Source organism: Ceratotherium simum, chromosome X, assembly GCF_057802395.1.
Source record: "Ceratotherium simum simum isolate JZ-2026a chromosome X, ASM5780239v1, whole genome shotgun sequence".
NCBI classification, from domain to species: Eukaryota; Metazoa; Chordata; class Mammalia; order Perissodactyla; family Rhinocerotidae; genus Ceratotherium; species Ceratotherium simum.
In genome coordinates, this window is record NC_141940.1 from 85,666,508 (window position 1) to 85,684,710 (window position 18,203).

An 18,203-nucleotide genomic window follows, 5' to 3' on the forward strand; every position below is an offset into this window, starting at 1 on the left:
TGATTTCCTTCATTAAGTAGTAGATAATAACAACAATAAACAAACACATAGGGACAGAGATTGGATTGGTGGTTGCCAGGGGGGAGGGGGGAGGGAGGGGGGTGAAGGGGATGGTTCGGTACATGTGTGTGGTGATGGGTTGTAGTTGGTGTTTTGGTGGTGAACATGATGTAATCTGTGCAGAAGTGGAGGTGTAGTGATGTACACCTGAAATTTTTACAATGTTGTAAACCAATGTTACTGCAATAAACAAAAAATTAAAAAAAAAAAAACTATTGTTATCAGTTACATTTACTCTTATTCCTGCCATACTGATTATTCCAGTTAAATTTGAACATGTTGCCTTTCAACATAGACATTTGAGTGCACAAGCAGCTTCTATCCCTGTCTTTCCCTGAGACTATTTGAAAGATACTCGTCACAAAAAAAAAGACATCAGCTTTAAAATTTTAAAAGACACCAACTTGAGATACCAATTTTTTTTGCCTGTCAAATTAGAAAATATTTAAAAACTAAAGACCCAAAAAACACCCAATGCTAATGAAGATACAGTGAAATAAATGGGCACACTCATATAAATCTGATGAGGAATGTATATTACAATTAAGCAATATGTATCAAGAATCTTGAAAATGTTCACATTTGTTGACTGAGAAATTCTACTTGCAGGAATCTATTCTAAGGAAGTACAGATGTGAATAAAGCTCAGTGCATAAAGATGTTAATTATAACATTACATATAATAGGGGAAAACTGGAAACCAAATGGCCAACATTATAATAATTAAATGATATATCTATATGATAAAATATTATTTACTAAAAATTTTTAAGACATAAAAAATATGTGCTATGTTAAGTAAAAATATATAATATATAATTACATAAACAATATCTCAACTATGTAAAAAATACATGATGAAAGATTGGAAGGAACCATCAAAATGTTCATAGTGGTTACCTCAAGTTGGTGTGTTATATGGCTTTAATAGGAAAAGGGGAAATACTTGCAGGTCCCCTCCTAGGTGTGGTCTGGAGTTGGTAACAGCTCTAGGACCAAGCAATATTACATTTACTGTAAAAAGGAACCACCCACTGTTTGCCTTAGACTGTTTCATCTTTCTCCTAGTTGACTTCACTTAAATTAAGATTTTGCAAGTCTTGTTGGACTTGATATTCTTCTAGTTTATCCTAGGACCTCAAAGGGTCATGGGTACTGAAGTTGGGAGAGGATTGTCCTACATTAATAGCTAATATTTATTGAGTACTGTGTACTTAAAATATGTGAGACACTGTTCTAAGTGTTTTGCATGGACTATTTTATTTAATATCCTTATAACTCTACAAGTAAGGAGACTGAAACTAGAGAGGTTAAGCAACCTGCCCAAGGTCACCCAGCTAGGAGGCAATGAAGCTAGGATTCAAACCCAAGGCAGCCTGGCTTCAGAGCCTCCCCTTTAACCTACTATGTTCTACTGTCTTCAGTTATATGGTAGATTTATTTTCTTCCTTATGCTTTTCTAGACTTCCCTCTAATAGCCTAAAAGTATCATTAAAAGGGGAGGGTGGACATTTACTCAGAGACAAACAGAGGACACCAGGATAAGTTCCCTGTAGTGTATCTTGCAAGAGTCAGAAACCTTACTGTGGTCTATGGGCCACAACTTATTTGTCTCGCACAATATCCATCTTTTCGGTCCATTCTCACCCATCAGTATGGGAACAGTGTTGCAGGTACCTCTTGGTTTTATTAATAGACATAAATATTTGGCTAAAGTAAATCAAACATTTACTTGTAGAACCTACTCTTCTCCCCAGCTCCAGGAAAAATGACCTAAAGTAAAGCTATGAGCACATAAAAGAAAGAATTTAAATGAGGATGGATCAAATCACCTTGAGTTCTTGAAGTTGATCTGGTTCATAAAGCTGGGTAGACACTGCCTGTGCAAGGAAGGTGTCTAACTCATGGCGATGCAGGATTCGGCCACCAGGCCATTGAACCATGTACCTAGAAAATGGAAGTATCATTATTAAGCCACAAAAGTTTATCTATCCATCTCACAAATACTTATTAAGCTAAGAAACTATCATGGGCCAGATCCTAGGCTAGGTTTTGGCAATTCCAATGGAATAAAGTAAAAGAATCTCTGCCTTTGGTTACTTGCAGTCTGGGTGGTAGAGGATACAGGCATGTACGTCAACAATGACAGGACAGTGTGTTAAATACCAAGACAGAAGAATGCACACGGTGCTACGAGTGCACAGAAGAGGGCTATGACTGGAAGAGTGAAGGAGGACATCCTGAAAAAAAATCATCAGGAGCTGAGTTCCAAAGGGCCTGTAGAAATTAGTGAGAGAAAAGGTGGGGAAAGGATATTCTAGGCTGAGGGAACAGTATGTGTGAAGGCATGGAGGTGTGGAGTTCAGAATGATATACCAGGTTCTGCAGTGCTGGAGCTAAGCAGGTTTGCAGTGACAGGAGGTGAGATTAGAAAGTAGGCCAGACTATGGAAAACAGTATGAGGGTTCCTCAAAAAATTAAAAATAGAACTACTATATATGATCCAGCAATTCCGCTTCTGGGAGTATACCTAAAGGAAACGAAAACATTAATTCAAAAAGATATCTGCTCCCCCGTATTCATAGCAGCATTATTTACAATAGCCAAGACATGGAAACAACCTAAGTGTCCATAAATGGATGAATGGATATAGATGTTGTGGTATATAGATACAATGGAATATTATTCATCCATAAAAAAAGAGGAAATCCTACCATTTGCAATAACACGGATGGACCTTGAAGGCATTATGCTAAGTGAAATAAGTCAGACAGAAAGACAAATACTGTATGATCTCACTTATATGTGGAATCTAATTTAAAAAACACACCAAACATAAAAAAAAAGAGATCACATTTGTGGTTACCAGAAGCGGAGGGTGGGGGGCAGGGGAATTGGAGGAAGGTGGTCAAAAGGTACAAAGACATGCTAGAGACGTAATGTACTACATGATGACTACAGTTAACACTGCTGTATGATATATAGGAAAGTTGTTAAGAGAGAAGATCCTAAGAGTTCTCATCACAAGGAGAATTTTTTTCCTCTTCTTTTTATTGTATTTATATGAGATGAAGGATGTTAACTAAACCTATTGTGGTAATCATCTCAAAATATATGTAAATAGAACCATCATGCTGTGTGCCTTAAACTTACAAGGTGATGTATACCAATTGTTTTTCAATAAAACTAGGGGAAAAAAAGTAGGCCAGATCATAAAGGGTCTCAAAAACAGTATTAAGGAATGTGGACCTTCATCATAAAAATATAAGACACTTAAGGATTGTCAGCAGAAGAGTGATATTGACTGGTTTGATATTGACTGGCTCAGAGGGTAAGAGACAAGAGTCATGGATACTAGTCGGGAGGCAACTGCAGCAATCTGTGGCCAAAGAGGTTGGAACAAAGGCACCGGCTGAAGGGATGGAGGGGGCCAGGGGACAAAGACAAGAGCTAGTAAGGAGATAAATCCATAGGATCTGGTCATGGATTTTATGGGAAGGAGATAATAAAAGGGAAGTCTAAGATTCCTAGAATTCTGGCTTAGGCAGATGGCTGGATGATGGGGCTATTCCCCAAGACAGGAAATCCACTAATTAAATAAGTAAGTACTCATTGATGAGTATTTGAATTGAATTTCATGAACTGAATATGCTTTACTGTTCTAGGCACCAAGAATACAGAAAGAGGAAGAGAGAGAGAGAGATGAAAAAATACAAATACATCAGTACAAAGTCTATGTCCTTAGCTCCCTGAAGGCCCACAAGACAATGATCATTCATAATTATTGGAGCTGTGTGAGACTTCAGAAACTTGGCATTTAAAGCAAGGGCTGGTCTCCTCTGAGTGGCACATGGGATAGGTTCCTAGGGACCCTGGCCTAGTTACTACTACCAGGAGGCAGTATGGTACCATGGAAAAAGCCTGGGCTTTGCAGCCAGACAGCCTGACTTCAAATCTCTAACCTGCTGTTCCTCATCTGGCATGATCACAATGCAGGCAGCCCTACCACCATTACTCTTTCTTCAAGCCCAAACTGTCATTTCTCTGAACTCCAGGATGGTTCTGGGATTGCAGGACATGCCAACAAGCCCTGTTGCTTCTTTAGGAACTAAATTCTAAATAATTGAGCTTCCCAGGCCACACAAAACTTCCCTTTGCCCAGAACAATTTCCATCCTCTTCCCTGCCCACACATTCTCTACTTGGAAAATTTAAGCATACTTTATAATCTATTTAAGATTTTTTGATGTTATATTATGTAGTACATAATTCATAGCTTTTACCTTCTACCAATATAAAATATTCTCCTTTGTCCTCCTTAATGCTTTTTTTGACTTGAGGACTATATTATCTATTAATATTGTTTCTTTTGATTTGTAGTTCCTTGATTTACCTTTGCCTATTCTTTTACTTTTAATCTTTTCATCTTATTTTGTTGGCAAAATGTAAAGCAAAAATAGAAGAAAATGAACAGAAAATGCAATTACAGTGAGAGACTTTAGTATACTACCATCAAGCTATGACATGTAAAATATACCTAAAATAAATTTAAAGTCACAGAAGATTTGATTAATACAATAAATAAGGTTCAAATGTGTGACTGATTTTGTACAAAGAAAACATACTCTTTTCAAGTGCCCATGTGAGTTCCTATGAGGTTTAGGACCTTGTTTGTTTGTCCTTGTCTATTGTCTTGTTTATTACTTCTATTTTTTATGAACTGTATAGCATAGTACATGGCATAGAGTAGGTATCAGTAAATATTTATTGGGGGACTGACTGAATGTATCAATCAGGTCATGCCAGAAAAACCAAAACCCAAAAAACCTCAACAAAAATCCTCCAAAGGAGAAGTGTACCAGTCACATCCTGACCACTACGAAAGAAAAACTGACCTAAAGGAACTCTTAAAGGAGTCAAGTGTAGGAGAGGCAGGCTCACAGAAAGACTAATACAACAGGAAGAATGTGATTTTACAAGTTGAGCAGATTGTTCTGGGTGCTGTAAGGAGAAAGTGACTAATTTACCTGGGAGAATCAGAGAATGCCTCACAGAGGAGGGAACATTTAATTTCCTAGGGATTTGAATTTTTTGTTTTGTTTGGTTTATACGTTAATGTTAATTTGCAATTTTTCAAGTCTCTCTAATCTTAGTATGGTGCATGGCAGAATGGCCGCTCACTAAATGTTTGCTGGAAAAATAAGTCAATGTCAGGATATTCAGAAGGAAATGCTAGCTCCATCTTTTGGCCAGCATTGCTATTCAACCAGCCTTGAATGAATTATGAGACAGAGAGTATAGGGTTCAAAGAGTCAGAGGAGTGAGAGAGACATAAATGAGACAGCAGGAAATACTAATTATTAAATCAACCAATATTTAGTGATGCTCCTTATGTGCTATTTTTTTAATTATATGATTCCAATAGGTAGTTTCTGTGGAAAAACTACAGCATTACTAATTTCCCAAGGAAGTTCCTCAATCTCAATGACAAGATGACATCTTATTACTATTAGTAGTATTTACATTATTATACACACTATATACAAGTATTATTTATTACATTATAACATATGCAGCACCTAAAAGTTACTCATAGGAATAACATTTACTAAATGCCTTTTGTATTCTAGATACCGTGCCAAGAACTTTATATACACAGAATGTGGTAGCAAAGAATGCAGACTTGGAGTCTGACATACTTGGTTCCAATCTAGGTTCCACAACTTCTTTTCTATGTGACTCTGAACGAATGCTTTAAACTCTAGGGACTTTAGTCGTTCATCTCTAAAATGGGGATAATACTACCTTCATCTCAAAAGGTGTAGTAAGTAAAGGAGAAAATGCACGTAAAAAAACTCAGCATAGTGCCTGGCACAGCAGCACTCCTGGGTACCACTCATAACTGAGCCAATTATGGTATAATCTTTCCTTTACTATTTGGTGAAGCCCCCATATCATATATTAAATTCTCATAGGTACAAAGATCTATTTCTATCCTATTTATTCCATGTTTATTTCTCATGTCAGTACCATACTGACTTAAATTTTAAATATGTTTTAATATTTGGGAGTCTCCCCTTTTACTCCACTTCTTTTAATTTTAAATAACATTCATGATTTTATTCTGATTACAAAACTCAAGTTTATTCTCTTTCAGAAAATGTAAAAAAAGCAAAAAAATGTATAAAGAAAATGAAAAATAAAAACTGAAATAATTTGCACTCTTCTCATTCAGATATAACCACCATTAAGATTGCTATGATTTTGACTTCTTTCTTCCTAGTATCTCAAATCTCAATTTTTCCCTTTCATACTATACCTAGAATATTGTATCCTGCTTTGTTCACTCAACATTATACTATGAGAACTTCTCATTCATTGACTACTTTTCCACAACATGATTTTTAAGGATAGCATGTTCATCATATGAGTGTATCAATTTACTTAAACATTGCTGCAATGTTGGAAACTTATACTGTTCATATTTTTTCTTGTATACAAATAATACTACAAAGATTATTTATTCCCTTAGGATAGATTCCTAGAAGTAGAATTATTATATCAAAGGTTATGTCCATTTTAAAGGTCCTCAATACATATTGCAAAATTGTTTTCCACACCAGTTTGTCCTATCTTCAGCAGTGTGTCAGCATGGATTATCATTAATCTTTCATGATTTAAGAGGCAAAAAAAGTCCCTTGCCACTAAATTTCTGTCTCTTTGATTGCTAATGATGAGGTTGCATATTTTTTCCAAACACATGTTTACTTCTATGACTGGTCTATGTCCATCATAGACATTTCAGTTAATTTGCTTGTTCTGTCTATAACTCCTTCTCAGATAATCTAAAGCCTTATCTTTATAATAGAGACAGCTATTTGGACACAGGGTGGACAGCTGAGCCAAGTCAAATAAATCCATGGCTTGCCCGAGTCTTGAGAATTTGAGGTAAGAGATTCAAAGACAGATGAAACAGACAAGCAGGAAGAAGAGCTACTCATGCCCCTGAGCGAGTGGGCGCTCTCCATTCCTGCCTTTCCAGCACTATTCCCTGTATGCACCACTTTTCTTGTTCTTGGATGACTAGGAGACTACCTGTTATATCTTTACAGTAAGATAATTGAGTGGCTTTTGTTTCTTGTAAACAAATGAATCTGAAGAGAATGTCATTTACCCACTTTTGTTTTGGGGTGCTAGTATTTAAAAAGCTTTTATATATTTGAGAATAGTGACACACTTGTCTGTCCTAACTGTTGCAAATATTTTCCCAGTTTGTCATTTGTCTTTTAATTTTACGTATTGTGGCATACAGATGCAGTCATAGTTATCGATCTTCCCCTTTTTATATCTTCCCTTTTTGGAGGGGAGGGGCTCAAGTCTTTATTTTTTTCTTTAACACTACTCATTTTTTAAAATAAACTTTACATTTTGCAATAATTTTACATACACACCTTAAAAAGCTTTATTGACGTACAATTTACATACCATAAAATTCATCCATTTAAGTGTAGAATTTATTGATTTTTAGTAAATTTACAGAGTTATGCAACTATCACCACAATTGAGTTTTAGAACTTTTGCATTGCCGCCAAAAGATCTCTCATGCCCACGTGCAGTCACTCCCCAATCCCACTCTGAGGCAACCACTATCTGCTTTCTATCTCTATAGATTTGCCTTTCTGAACATTTTATATAAATGGAATAATATAATATGTGGTCTTTTGTGTCAGGCTTCTTTCCTTAGCATAGGTTTTGTTTTAACTAAACTTTTAATTTTGATATTCTTGTAGATTCGCATGCAGTTGTAAGGAATAAAAGAGGGATCCCTTGAACACTTTACCCAGTACTCCTATCTTGCAAAACTATAGCACAACATCACAATTAGGATATTGACACTGACCCAGTCAAGATATAGAACAGTTCCATCACCACTAGGATCCCTCATATTGCCCTTTTCTGTGTGTGTGTGTGAGGGAGATCAGCCCTGAGCTAACATCCGTGCTAATCCTCCTCTTTTTGCTGAGGAAGACCGGCTCTGAGCTAACATCTATTGCCAATCCTCCTCCTTTTTTTCTTCCGCATAGCCCCAGTAGATAGTTGTATGTCATAGTTGCACATCCTTCTAGTTGGTGTATGTGGGACGCAGCCTCAGCATGGCTGGAGAAGCGGTGGGTTGGTGTGCACCTGGATCTGAACCTGGGCCGCCAGTAACGGAGTGCACGCACTTAACCGCTAAGCCACGGGGCCAGCCCTCATGTTGCCTTTTACAACCACATCCATCTTCTTCCCCCCACTCCACATTCCTAACCCGGGGCAATCACTAAACTGTTCTCCATTTCCATAATTTTGTCATTTCAACAATGTCATATAAATGGAATCACACAGTATGTAATCTTTTGGGATTGGCTTTTTTTTTACTTAGCACAATTTCCTTAAGATTCATCCAAGTTGTGTGTTATCAAAAGTTTGTTGCTTTTTATTGGTGAGTAGAATTCCATGGTAGGTATATAATAGTAGAACAATTCATATGTTGAAAGACATTTGGGTTGTTTCCACTTTGGGAGTATTAAGAATAAAGAAGCTATAAATATTAGTGTACGTGTTTCTGTGGGGACATAAATTTTCATTTCTCTCGGATAAATGCCCAACAGTGCAATTGCTGGGTTGTATAGTAGTTTTTTAAGAAACTGCCAAATTGTTTTCCAAAGTGGCTGTACAATTTGACATTTCCAACACCAACGTATGAATGAACGCGTTTCCCCACATCCTACCCAGCATGCGGTACTATCACTATTTCTTATATTAGCTATTCTAATAGGTGTGTAATATCTCATTGTGCTTTTAATTTGTATTCCCCTAATGACTAATGAGGTTGAACATCTTTTCATGTGTTTATTTGCCATTGTATATCCTCTTCAGTGAAATGTCTCTGCATGTATTTTGCCCATTTTCTAATTAGATTGTCTGTTTTTTTTTTTTTTTTTTTACTGTTGGGTTTTGAAAGCTCTTTATATATTCTGGATACTAGTCCTTTGTTGAATATATGGTTTGCAAACACTTTATCCCAGTTTGTAGTTTGTCATCTTCTTCACATGGGCTTTCAACTGGCAAAAGTTTTTAATTCTGATGAGGTCCAATTTATCAATTTTTTCTTTTATGGATCACACATTTGGTGACAAGTTTAAGAACTCTTTGCCTAGCACTAGATCCTGAAGATTTTCTCTTATTTTTTCTAAAATTTGTATAATTTTATGTTTATATTTAAGTCTATGATCCATTTTGAGTTAACTTTTGTATAAGGTGTGAGGTTTAGGTCGAGGTATAATTTTTTTGGTCTATGGATGTCCAATTGCTCCAGCACTATTTGTTGAAAAGGGTATCCTTTCTCCACCAAACTGTTTCTGTACCTTTGTTAGAAATCAGTTGAGCATATTTGTGTGGTTCTATTTCTGGGTTCTTCATGTTGTTCCATTGACCTGTGTGTTTATCCCTTACCATACAGCCCCACTGTATTGATTACTTAAGCTACATGTTAAGCCTCAATATTGTGTAGAGTGATTTTTGCACTTTCTTTTCTTTTTCAAGATTGTTTTAGCTATTGTAAGCTCTGTGCCTTTTTCTATAAATTTTAGAATAAGTTTGTCTATGTCCACAAAAACCCTGCATTAAGCCTACAGGAATTGCATTAAACCTACAGATCAATTTGAGGAGAAATAACAGCTTTACTACGGTAAGTCTTCCAGTCCATGAACTTTCCTTGTTTGATGTCTTTCATCACCATTTAGCATAATGATTTTGAGGTTGATTCATGCTCTGGCATGTATCAGTAGTTTGTTTGATTTTATTGCTGACTAATAGTTCATTGATGGACATACCACATGTTTATCCACCTACCAGTTGATAGATATTTGAGTTATTCCTACTTTTTGACTATTAGATATTTGAGTTATTTCCACTTTTTGACTATTATGAATAATGCTTCTATGAACATTCTTGTGCAAGTCTTTGTATGGACATATCTTTTTAATGCTCTTGGGTAGATACCTAGGAGTGAAATGAATGAGTCATATGATACATTTATGTTTAATCTTTTAAGAAAATGCCAAACAAATCTCCAAAGTAGCTGTACAACTTTAAGTTCCCACCAGCAATGTATGAGGGAACTCCAGCTTCTCCACAGCCTGACCTACATTTGTCATTGCCTGTCTTTTTTTATTATAATTACTCTAGCTGAGTGAAGTGGTATTTCACTGTGGTTTAAATTTGCATTTCCCCAATGATTACTGAAGTTGAGAATCTTTTCATGTGCTTATGTTCCAATCCTATATCCTCTTGTGTGAAATGTCTATTCACATCTCTTACTCATTTTTAAATTGGGTTGTTTTCTTATAAGTTATAAGAGTTCTTTATATATTCTGGATACAAATCAGATCAGATCATGATCAGATACATGATTTCTAAATATTTCCTCCAGTCTGTGGCTTGTCTTTTCAGTTTCTTACTGGTGGCTTTTAAAGTGTAAAAGTTTTGTATTTTGATGAAATCCAAATTTTTTTTTAGTGGATTGTGCTTTGGCTGTTGTATCTAAGAAATCTTCACCTAACCCAAAATCATGAAAATTTTCTCCTGTAAGTTTTATAGTTTTAACTATTACATTTTGGTCTATGATCCATTCTGAGTAATTTTTGTGTATAGTGTGAAGGATCTAAATTTATCATTTTTATCAGATCAGGTCAAGTTGGTTGACAATGTTGCTTGAGTCTTCCATATTTTTGCTGACTTCCTGTCTAGTTGTTGTATCCATTATTGAGAGTAGGGTATTGAAAAATTCTATCAGTTTTTGCTTCATGTATTTTGGGGCATTTTCATTAGGAATACATATGTTTATAATTATTGTATCTTCCTGATGAATTGATCCTTTTATCACTACAAAATGTTCTTATTTGTCTATAGTTCCAACACTTGTCTTAAAGTCTATTTTGTCTGATATTAGTATAACCATTACAATTCTCATGTGGTTACTGTTTGCATGGTATATCTTTTCTATTTTTTTCCTTTCAGCCTATTTGTGTTTTTGAATCTAAAGTATATCACTTGTAGATAGTTCATGTTTTTTATCCAATCTGACAATCTCTGCCTTTTGATTGGAGTGTTCAATCCATTTACATTTGATGTTGTTGTTGATGTTTAGATTTATGCCTTTTTTGCTTTTTTGTTTGTTCCTCTTTTACTGCCTTCTATTGTGTCAAACAGATATTCTCTAGTGTAGCATTTTAATTCTTTTATTGGCTTTTTATTATATTTTTAGTTATTTTCATAGTGGTTGCTCTGTGGATTATAATATACATCTTAACTTACACACTACTTCAAGTTAATACTAAATAATTCCAGTAGTATACAGAAACTTTGCTCCAATATAGTTCTCCTTTCCTCCCTCCACTGTGCTATTATTGTCATGTATACCTTTATTCTAAAACCAACACACGATTTTATAATTATTGATTTATAAGTTATCTTTTAAATCAGTTAAGTGAATAAATTAGAAAAAATATATTTATACCACTTTTTATATTTACCTATGTAATTACCTTCACAGGTGGTCATTATTTATTTATTTATTATTTATTTATTTTTTAATCCATGCTATTTTTTTTGTGTGTGTGAGGAAGATCAGCCCTGAGCTAACATCCATGCTAATCCTCCTCTTTTTGCTGAGGAAGACCGGCTCTGAGCTAACATCTATTGCCAATCCTCCTTTTTTTTTCCCCCCAAAGCCCCAGTAGATAGTTGTATGTCATAGTTGCACATCCTTCTAGTTGGTGTATGTGGGACGCGGCCTCAGCATGGCCGGAGAAGCGGTGCGTCAGTGCGCGCCCGGGATCCAAACCCAGGCCACCAGTAGCGAAGTGCGCGCACTTAACCGCTAAGCCACAGGGCCGGCCCTCATTATTTATTCATTGGTGTCATTTCTTTTCATTCTGAAGGACATCATTTAATACTTCTTGTAAGGCAAGTTGGTAGCAATAAATTCTCTTAATCTTTGGTTATCTGGGAATCTATTTTACTTTCCTTTCTATTTTACAGCTTTATTGAGATAAAATTAACATACTATACAATTCATGTATTAATGTACAATTCAATGTTTTTTAGTATATTCACAGGGTTGTGTAACCATCACCACTATCTAATTCCAGAACATTTAAATCACCTCAAAAAGAAACCTCATATCCATTATCAATCACTCTACATTTCCCCCTCCCCCAGGCCTCTGGCACCTACAAATCTATGGATTTGCCTATTCTAAACATTTCATATAAACAGAACCATATAATATACATCCTTTTGTGAACAGTATATTTTACTTAGCCTAATGTTTTTCAGGGTTCATCCACGTTGTAGCATGAACCAGTAGGTAATTCCTTTTTATAGCTGAATAAATTCTTTTTTTTTTTTTTTGTGAAGAAGGTTAGCCCTGAGCTAACATCTGCCAATCCTCCTCTTTTTTGCTGAGGAAGACTGGCCCTGGGCTAACATCCGTGCCAATCTTCCTCCACTTTATATGGGATGCCACCATAGCACGGCTTGACAAGCAGTGCGTCGGTGCACGCCCAGCATCCAAACTGGCGAACCCTGGGCTGCTGCAGCGGAGCGTGCGCACTTAACCCATTGCGCCACCAGGCTGACCCCACTGAATAAATTCTATTGTATAAATATACCACAAGTTGTTAACCTATTTATCAGTTGATGGACATTTGAGTTGTTTCCACTTTTTGGCTATTATGAGTAATGCTATATGAATATTTGTGGACATGTCTTCGTTTTATGTTCTAACCAGCAGTGTTCCAATTTTTCTACATCCTGACCAACACTTATTGTCTGTCTTTTTTTTTTATTGTGAGGAAGACTGGCCCTGAGCTAACATCTGTTGCCAATCCTCCTATTTTTGCTTGAGGAAGATTGTCACGGAGCTAACATCTGTTCCAATCCTCCTCTATTTTATATGTGGGACACTGCCACAGCATTGCTTGATGAGCGGTACATAGGTCCCTGCCGGGATCCGAACCCGCAAACCCTGGGCTGCCAAAGCAGAGCGTGCAAACTTAATTACTACGCCACCGGGCTGGCCCCGTCTGTGTTTTTATAGCCACCCTAATGGGTGTAAACTGGTATCTCATTGTAGTTTTCATTTGCATTTCCCTAATGATTAGTGATGTTGAGCATCTTTTCCTGTGCTTGTTGGCTATTTGCATATCTTCTTCCATTTTAAAAATTAGGTTAAATTATTTATCTTTTATTGTTGAGTTGTAAGAATTCTAGGGCCAGCCCCGTGGCTTAGCGGTTGGGTGCGCGCGCTCCACTGCTGGCGGCCTGGGTTCGGATCCCGGGCGTGCACCGACGCACCGCTTCTCCGGCCATGCTGAGGCTGCGTCCCACATGCAGCAGCTACAAGGATGTGCAGCTATGACATACAACTATCTACTGAGGCTTTGGGGGGGAAAAAAAAAAGAATTCTATATATATTCTGGATACTAGACCCTTATCAGATATATGATTTGCAAATATTTCCTTCCATTCTGTGGGTTGTGTTTTCACTTTCTTTACGGCATTGTCCCCAGCACATGACACAAGCTTTAAGTTTCGATCTAGATCAGTTTATCTATTTTTCTTTTTTGTCACTTATGCTTTTGGCATCTATCTAAGAAACCAATGCCTAACCTGAGGTCATGAAGATTTACACCTGTTGCCTTAGGTCTATGATACTTTTTGAGTTAATTTTTGTGTATGATGTGAGGTAGAGGTCCAACTTCATTCTTTTGCATATGGATATCCAGTTATCACAGAACTAGTTGTTGCAAAGCCTATCTTTCCCCATTGAATTGTTTTGGTACCCTTGTCAAAAATCATTTGACCATAAATGGAAGGGTTTATTTCTGGACACTCAACTGTACTCCATTAATTTATATGTCTACCCTTATGCCAGTACATCACTGTTTTGATTACTGTAGCTTTGTAGTAAATTTTGAAATCGAGTAGTGTGAATCCACAATTTTGTTCTTTTTTTCAGGATTGTTTTGGCTACTCTGAGTCCCTTGCACTTACACATTAATTTTAGTGTCATCTCCTTAATTTCTGCAAAGAAGCCATCTGGGATTTTGGATTACATTGAACATGTAGATAAATCTGGGTAGTATTGCCATCTTAACAATCTTATGTCTTCTTATACATGAACAAGAAATGTCTTTCCATTTATTTAAATCTTCTTTAACTACAGTTTTCAGTGTACAAGTTTTATACTTCTTTTGTTAAATTTATACCTAAATATTTCATTCTTTTTGATGTTATTATAAAAGGAGTTTTCTTAATTTTATTTTTGGAATATTGATTACTAGTATATTAAAATATAATTGACATTTGTATATTGATTTCATATCCTGTGACTTTGCTGAACTCATTTATTGGTCTTTTTTTAAAAAATTGTGGTAAAATAAACACAACATAAAATTCACTATCTTAACCATTTGTAAGGATACAGTTCAGTGGTATTACATTCACATTGTTGTGCAACCATCACCATCATCCACCCCCATAAACTCTTTTCATCTTGTAAAACTGAAACTCTATACCTATTACACAATAATGCCCCATTCTCCCCTCCCCACAACTCCTGGCAACTACCATTATAATTTCTGTCTTTATGATTTTGACTACTCTAACTACCTCATATAAGTAGTTAGTATTTGTCTTTTTGTGACTGGCTTATCTCACGTAGCATAATGTCCTCAAGGTTCATCCACGTTGTGGCATACTGCAGAATTAACTTCTTTTATAAAGCTGAATAATATTCCATTGTATGTATATACCATATTTTGCATATCCATTCATCACTTGATAGACACTTGGGTTGCTTCCACATTTTAGCTATTGTGAATAACGCTGCTATGAACATGGACGTACAAATGTCTCTCTGAGACCCTGCTTTCAATTCTTTTAGGTACATATACCCAGAAGTGGAATTGCTGTATCATATGGCAATTCTATTTTTAATTTTTTTGAGAACTGTCGTACTGTTTTCCACAGCGGCTGTACCCTTTTATATTCCCACCAACAGTACACACAGGTTCCAATTTCTCCATATCCTTGCCAGCATTTGTTATTTTCTGTTTTTTTTTTGATAGTAGCCATCCTAATGGGTGTGAGGCAGTATCTCATTGTAGTTTTGATTTGCATTTCCCTAATGATTAGTGATGCTGAGCATCTTTTCATGTGCTTATTTGCCATTTATATATCTTCTTCGGAGAAATGGCTATTCAAGTCCTTTGCCCATTTCTTAATCGAATTGTTTTTTTCTTGTTGAGTTTTAGAAGTTCTCTCTATATTCTGGATATTAGTCCATTATCAGATATATGATTTGAAAATATTTTCTCCCATTCTGTGGGTTGCCTTTTTACTTGAGTGGATAGAGTCTTTTGATGCACAAATTTTTTTTAAGTTTCATGAAATCTAATTTGTCTATATTTTCTTTTGTTATCTGTGCCTTCGGTGTCATATTCAAGAAATCATTGCCAAATCCAATGTTGTGAAGCTTTTGTCCTATGTTTTCTTCTAAGAGTTTTATCGTTTCAGGTCTTACATTTAGGCCCTTGACTTATTTTGAGTTAATTTTTATACATGGTGTAAGAGTCCAACTTCATTCTTTTGGATGTGGATATCCAGTTTTCCTAGCTCCATTTGTTGGAAAGACTGTCCAGCCCCTATTGAATGGTCTTGGCATCCTTGTCAAAAATCATTTGACTGTATATGTGAGGATTTATTTCTGGGCTCTCTATTCTATTCCATTGGTCTATGTATCTGACTTTATGCCAATACCACACTGTTTTGATTACTGTAGCTTTGTAGTAAGTTTTTTTTAATTGATGTCATAATAGTTTATAGCATTGTGAGATTCCGGTTGTACATTATTATTTGTCAGTCACCATATAAATGTCTCACTTCTACCCCTTGTGCCCACCCCGCAACTCCCTTCCCCCTGGTAACCACCAAACTGTTCTCTCTGTCTGTGTGTTAGTTTATTGTAGTAAGTTTTGAAATTAGGAAGTGTGCGTCTTCCAGTTTCATTCTTGTTTTTCAAGATTGGTTTGGCTATTCAAGGTCCCTTGAGAGTCCATGTGAATTTTAGGATGGAATTTTCTATTTCTACCAAAAACATCATTAGGATTTTGATAGGGATTCCACTGAATCTGTAGATCACTTTAGGTAGTATTGACATTTTAAGTATATTAAGTCTTCCGATCCACAAACATGGGATGTGTTTCCATTTATTTATGTCTTCTTTAATCTCTTTAGCAATGTTTTATAGTTGTCATTGTACAAGTCTCTCAGCTCCTTGGTGAAGTTAATTCCTAAGTATTTTATTTTTTTGATGCTATTTTAAATGAAATTGTTTCTGTAATTTTCTTTAATGACTGTTCATTGTTTGTATATAGAAAAGCAATTGATTTTTGTGTGTTGATTTTGTATCCTGCTCCTTTGCTGAATTCATTTGTTAGTTCTAACAGCTTTTGTTCTGGAGTCTTTAGGGTTTTATACATATAAGATCATATCTTTTATCTTCTTGTTGATTTTCTGCATAGTTGTTGTATCCATTTTTGGAAGTGGGGAATTGAAGGCTCTGATTATTATTGTTGAATTGTCTATTTCTCCCTTCATTTCTGTCAGTTTTCACTTGATATATCTGTAGGCTCTTTTGTTGAGTGCATCTATTTATAATTGTAATCTCTCCCTGATGAATTGACCCTTTAATCATTATAAAATGTCCCTCTTTGTCTCTACTAATAATTATCTTTTTAAAAAATTGAGATCACATTGATTTATAACATTGTATAAATTTCAGGTGTACATCATTATATATCACCTTCTGTATAGACTACATTGTGTTCACCACCCAAAGTCTAACTGCCATCTATCACTGTACACATGTGCCTCTTTACCTCTTTTGCCTCCCCCCACCCACCTTACCCTCTGGTAACCACCAATCTGTTCTCTATATCTATGTGTATGTTTGTTTATTTATCTTCCACAAATGAGGGAAATCATACAGTATTTGTCTTTGTCTATCTGACTTATTTTGCTTAGCATAATACCCTCAAGGTCCATCCACGTTGTCACAAATGGCAAGAGTTCACCTTTTTATGGCTGAATAGTATTCCATTAAATATCTATATACCACATCTTTATCCATTCATCTGTCAATGGGCACTTAGGTTGTTTCCGAGTCTTGGCTATTGTGAATAATGCTGCAATGAACATATATCTTTTTGAAATTGTGTTTTCATGTTCTTTGGATCAATATCCACAAGTGGAATAGCTGGATCATATGGTAGTTCTATTTTTAAGTTTCAATACTGTTTTCCATAGTGTCTGCACCAGTTTGCATTCCCAGCAGCAGTGTATGAGGGTTCCCTTGTCTCCACATCCTCTGCAACACTTGTTATTTTTTGTCTTTTTAGTAATAGCCATTCTGACAAGTATGAGGTGACATCTCATTGTGGTTTTGATTTGCATTTCCCTAACAATTAGTGATGTTGAATATTTTTCCATGTGACTGTTGGCCATCTGTATATCTTTTTTGGAAAATGTTCAGACCCTCTGCTCACTTTTTAATCACGTTGTTTTTTGTTGTTGAGTTGGATGAGTTCTTTATATATTTTGGATATTAACCCCTTATTGGATATATGATTTGCAAATATCTTCTCCCAATTGGTAGGCTTTTCATTTTGTTAACGGTTTCCTTTGATGTGCAGAAGCTTTTTAGTTTGATGTAGTCCCATTTGTTTATTTTGTCTTTTGTTTCCCTTGCCTGAGGAGACACATCCAAAAAGATACTGCTAAGACTGATGTCACAGAGCATACTGCCTATGTTTTCTTCTAGGAGTTTTATGGTTTCAGGTCTTACATTCAAGTCTTTAACCCATTTTGAGTTAATTTTTGTGTATGGTGTAAGATAATGGTCTACTTTCATTTGTTTGCATGTTGGCTGTCCAGTTTTCCCAACACCATTTATTGAAGAGATTTTCCTCTTTCCATTGTATGTTCTTGGCTCCTTCGTTGCAAATTATCTGTCCATAGATGTGTGAGTTTATTTTT

At 35.8% G+C, this 18,203-nt stretch overlaps 1 protein-coding gene across 2 annotated transcripts in view; it reads right to left on the bottom strand.

The window, feature by feature from the left end:
• The window catches only part of FAM120C (family with sequence similarity 120 member C), a 106,726-nt gene that overhangs the window by 11,669 nt on the left and 76,854 nt on the right, over nt 1-18,203 (bottom strand). For both annotated transcript variants that reach the window (XM_004443213.3, XM_087427044.1), the window contains exon 11: nt 1,893-2,007. In XM_004443213.3, the coding sequence (XP_004443270.2) occupies nt 1,893-2,007 (115 nt within the window). The remainder of the gene's footprint in view (nt 1-1,892; nt 2,008-18,203) is intronic.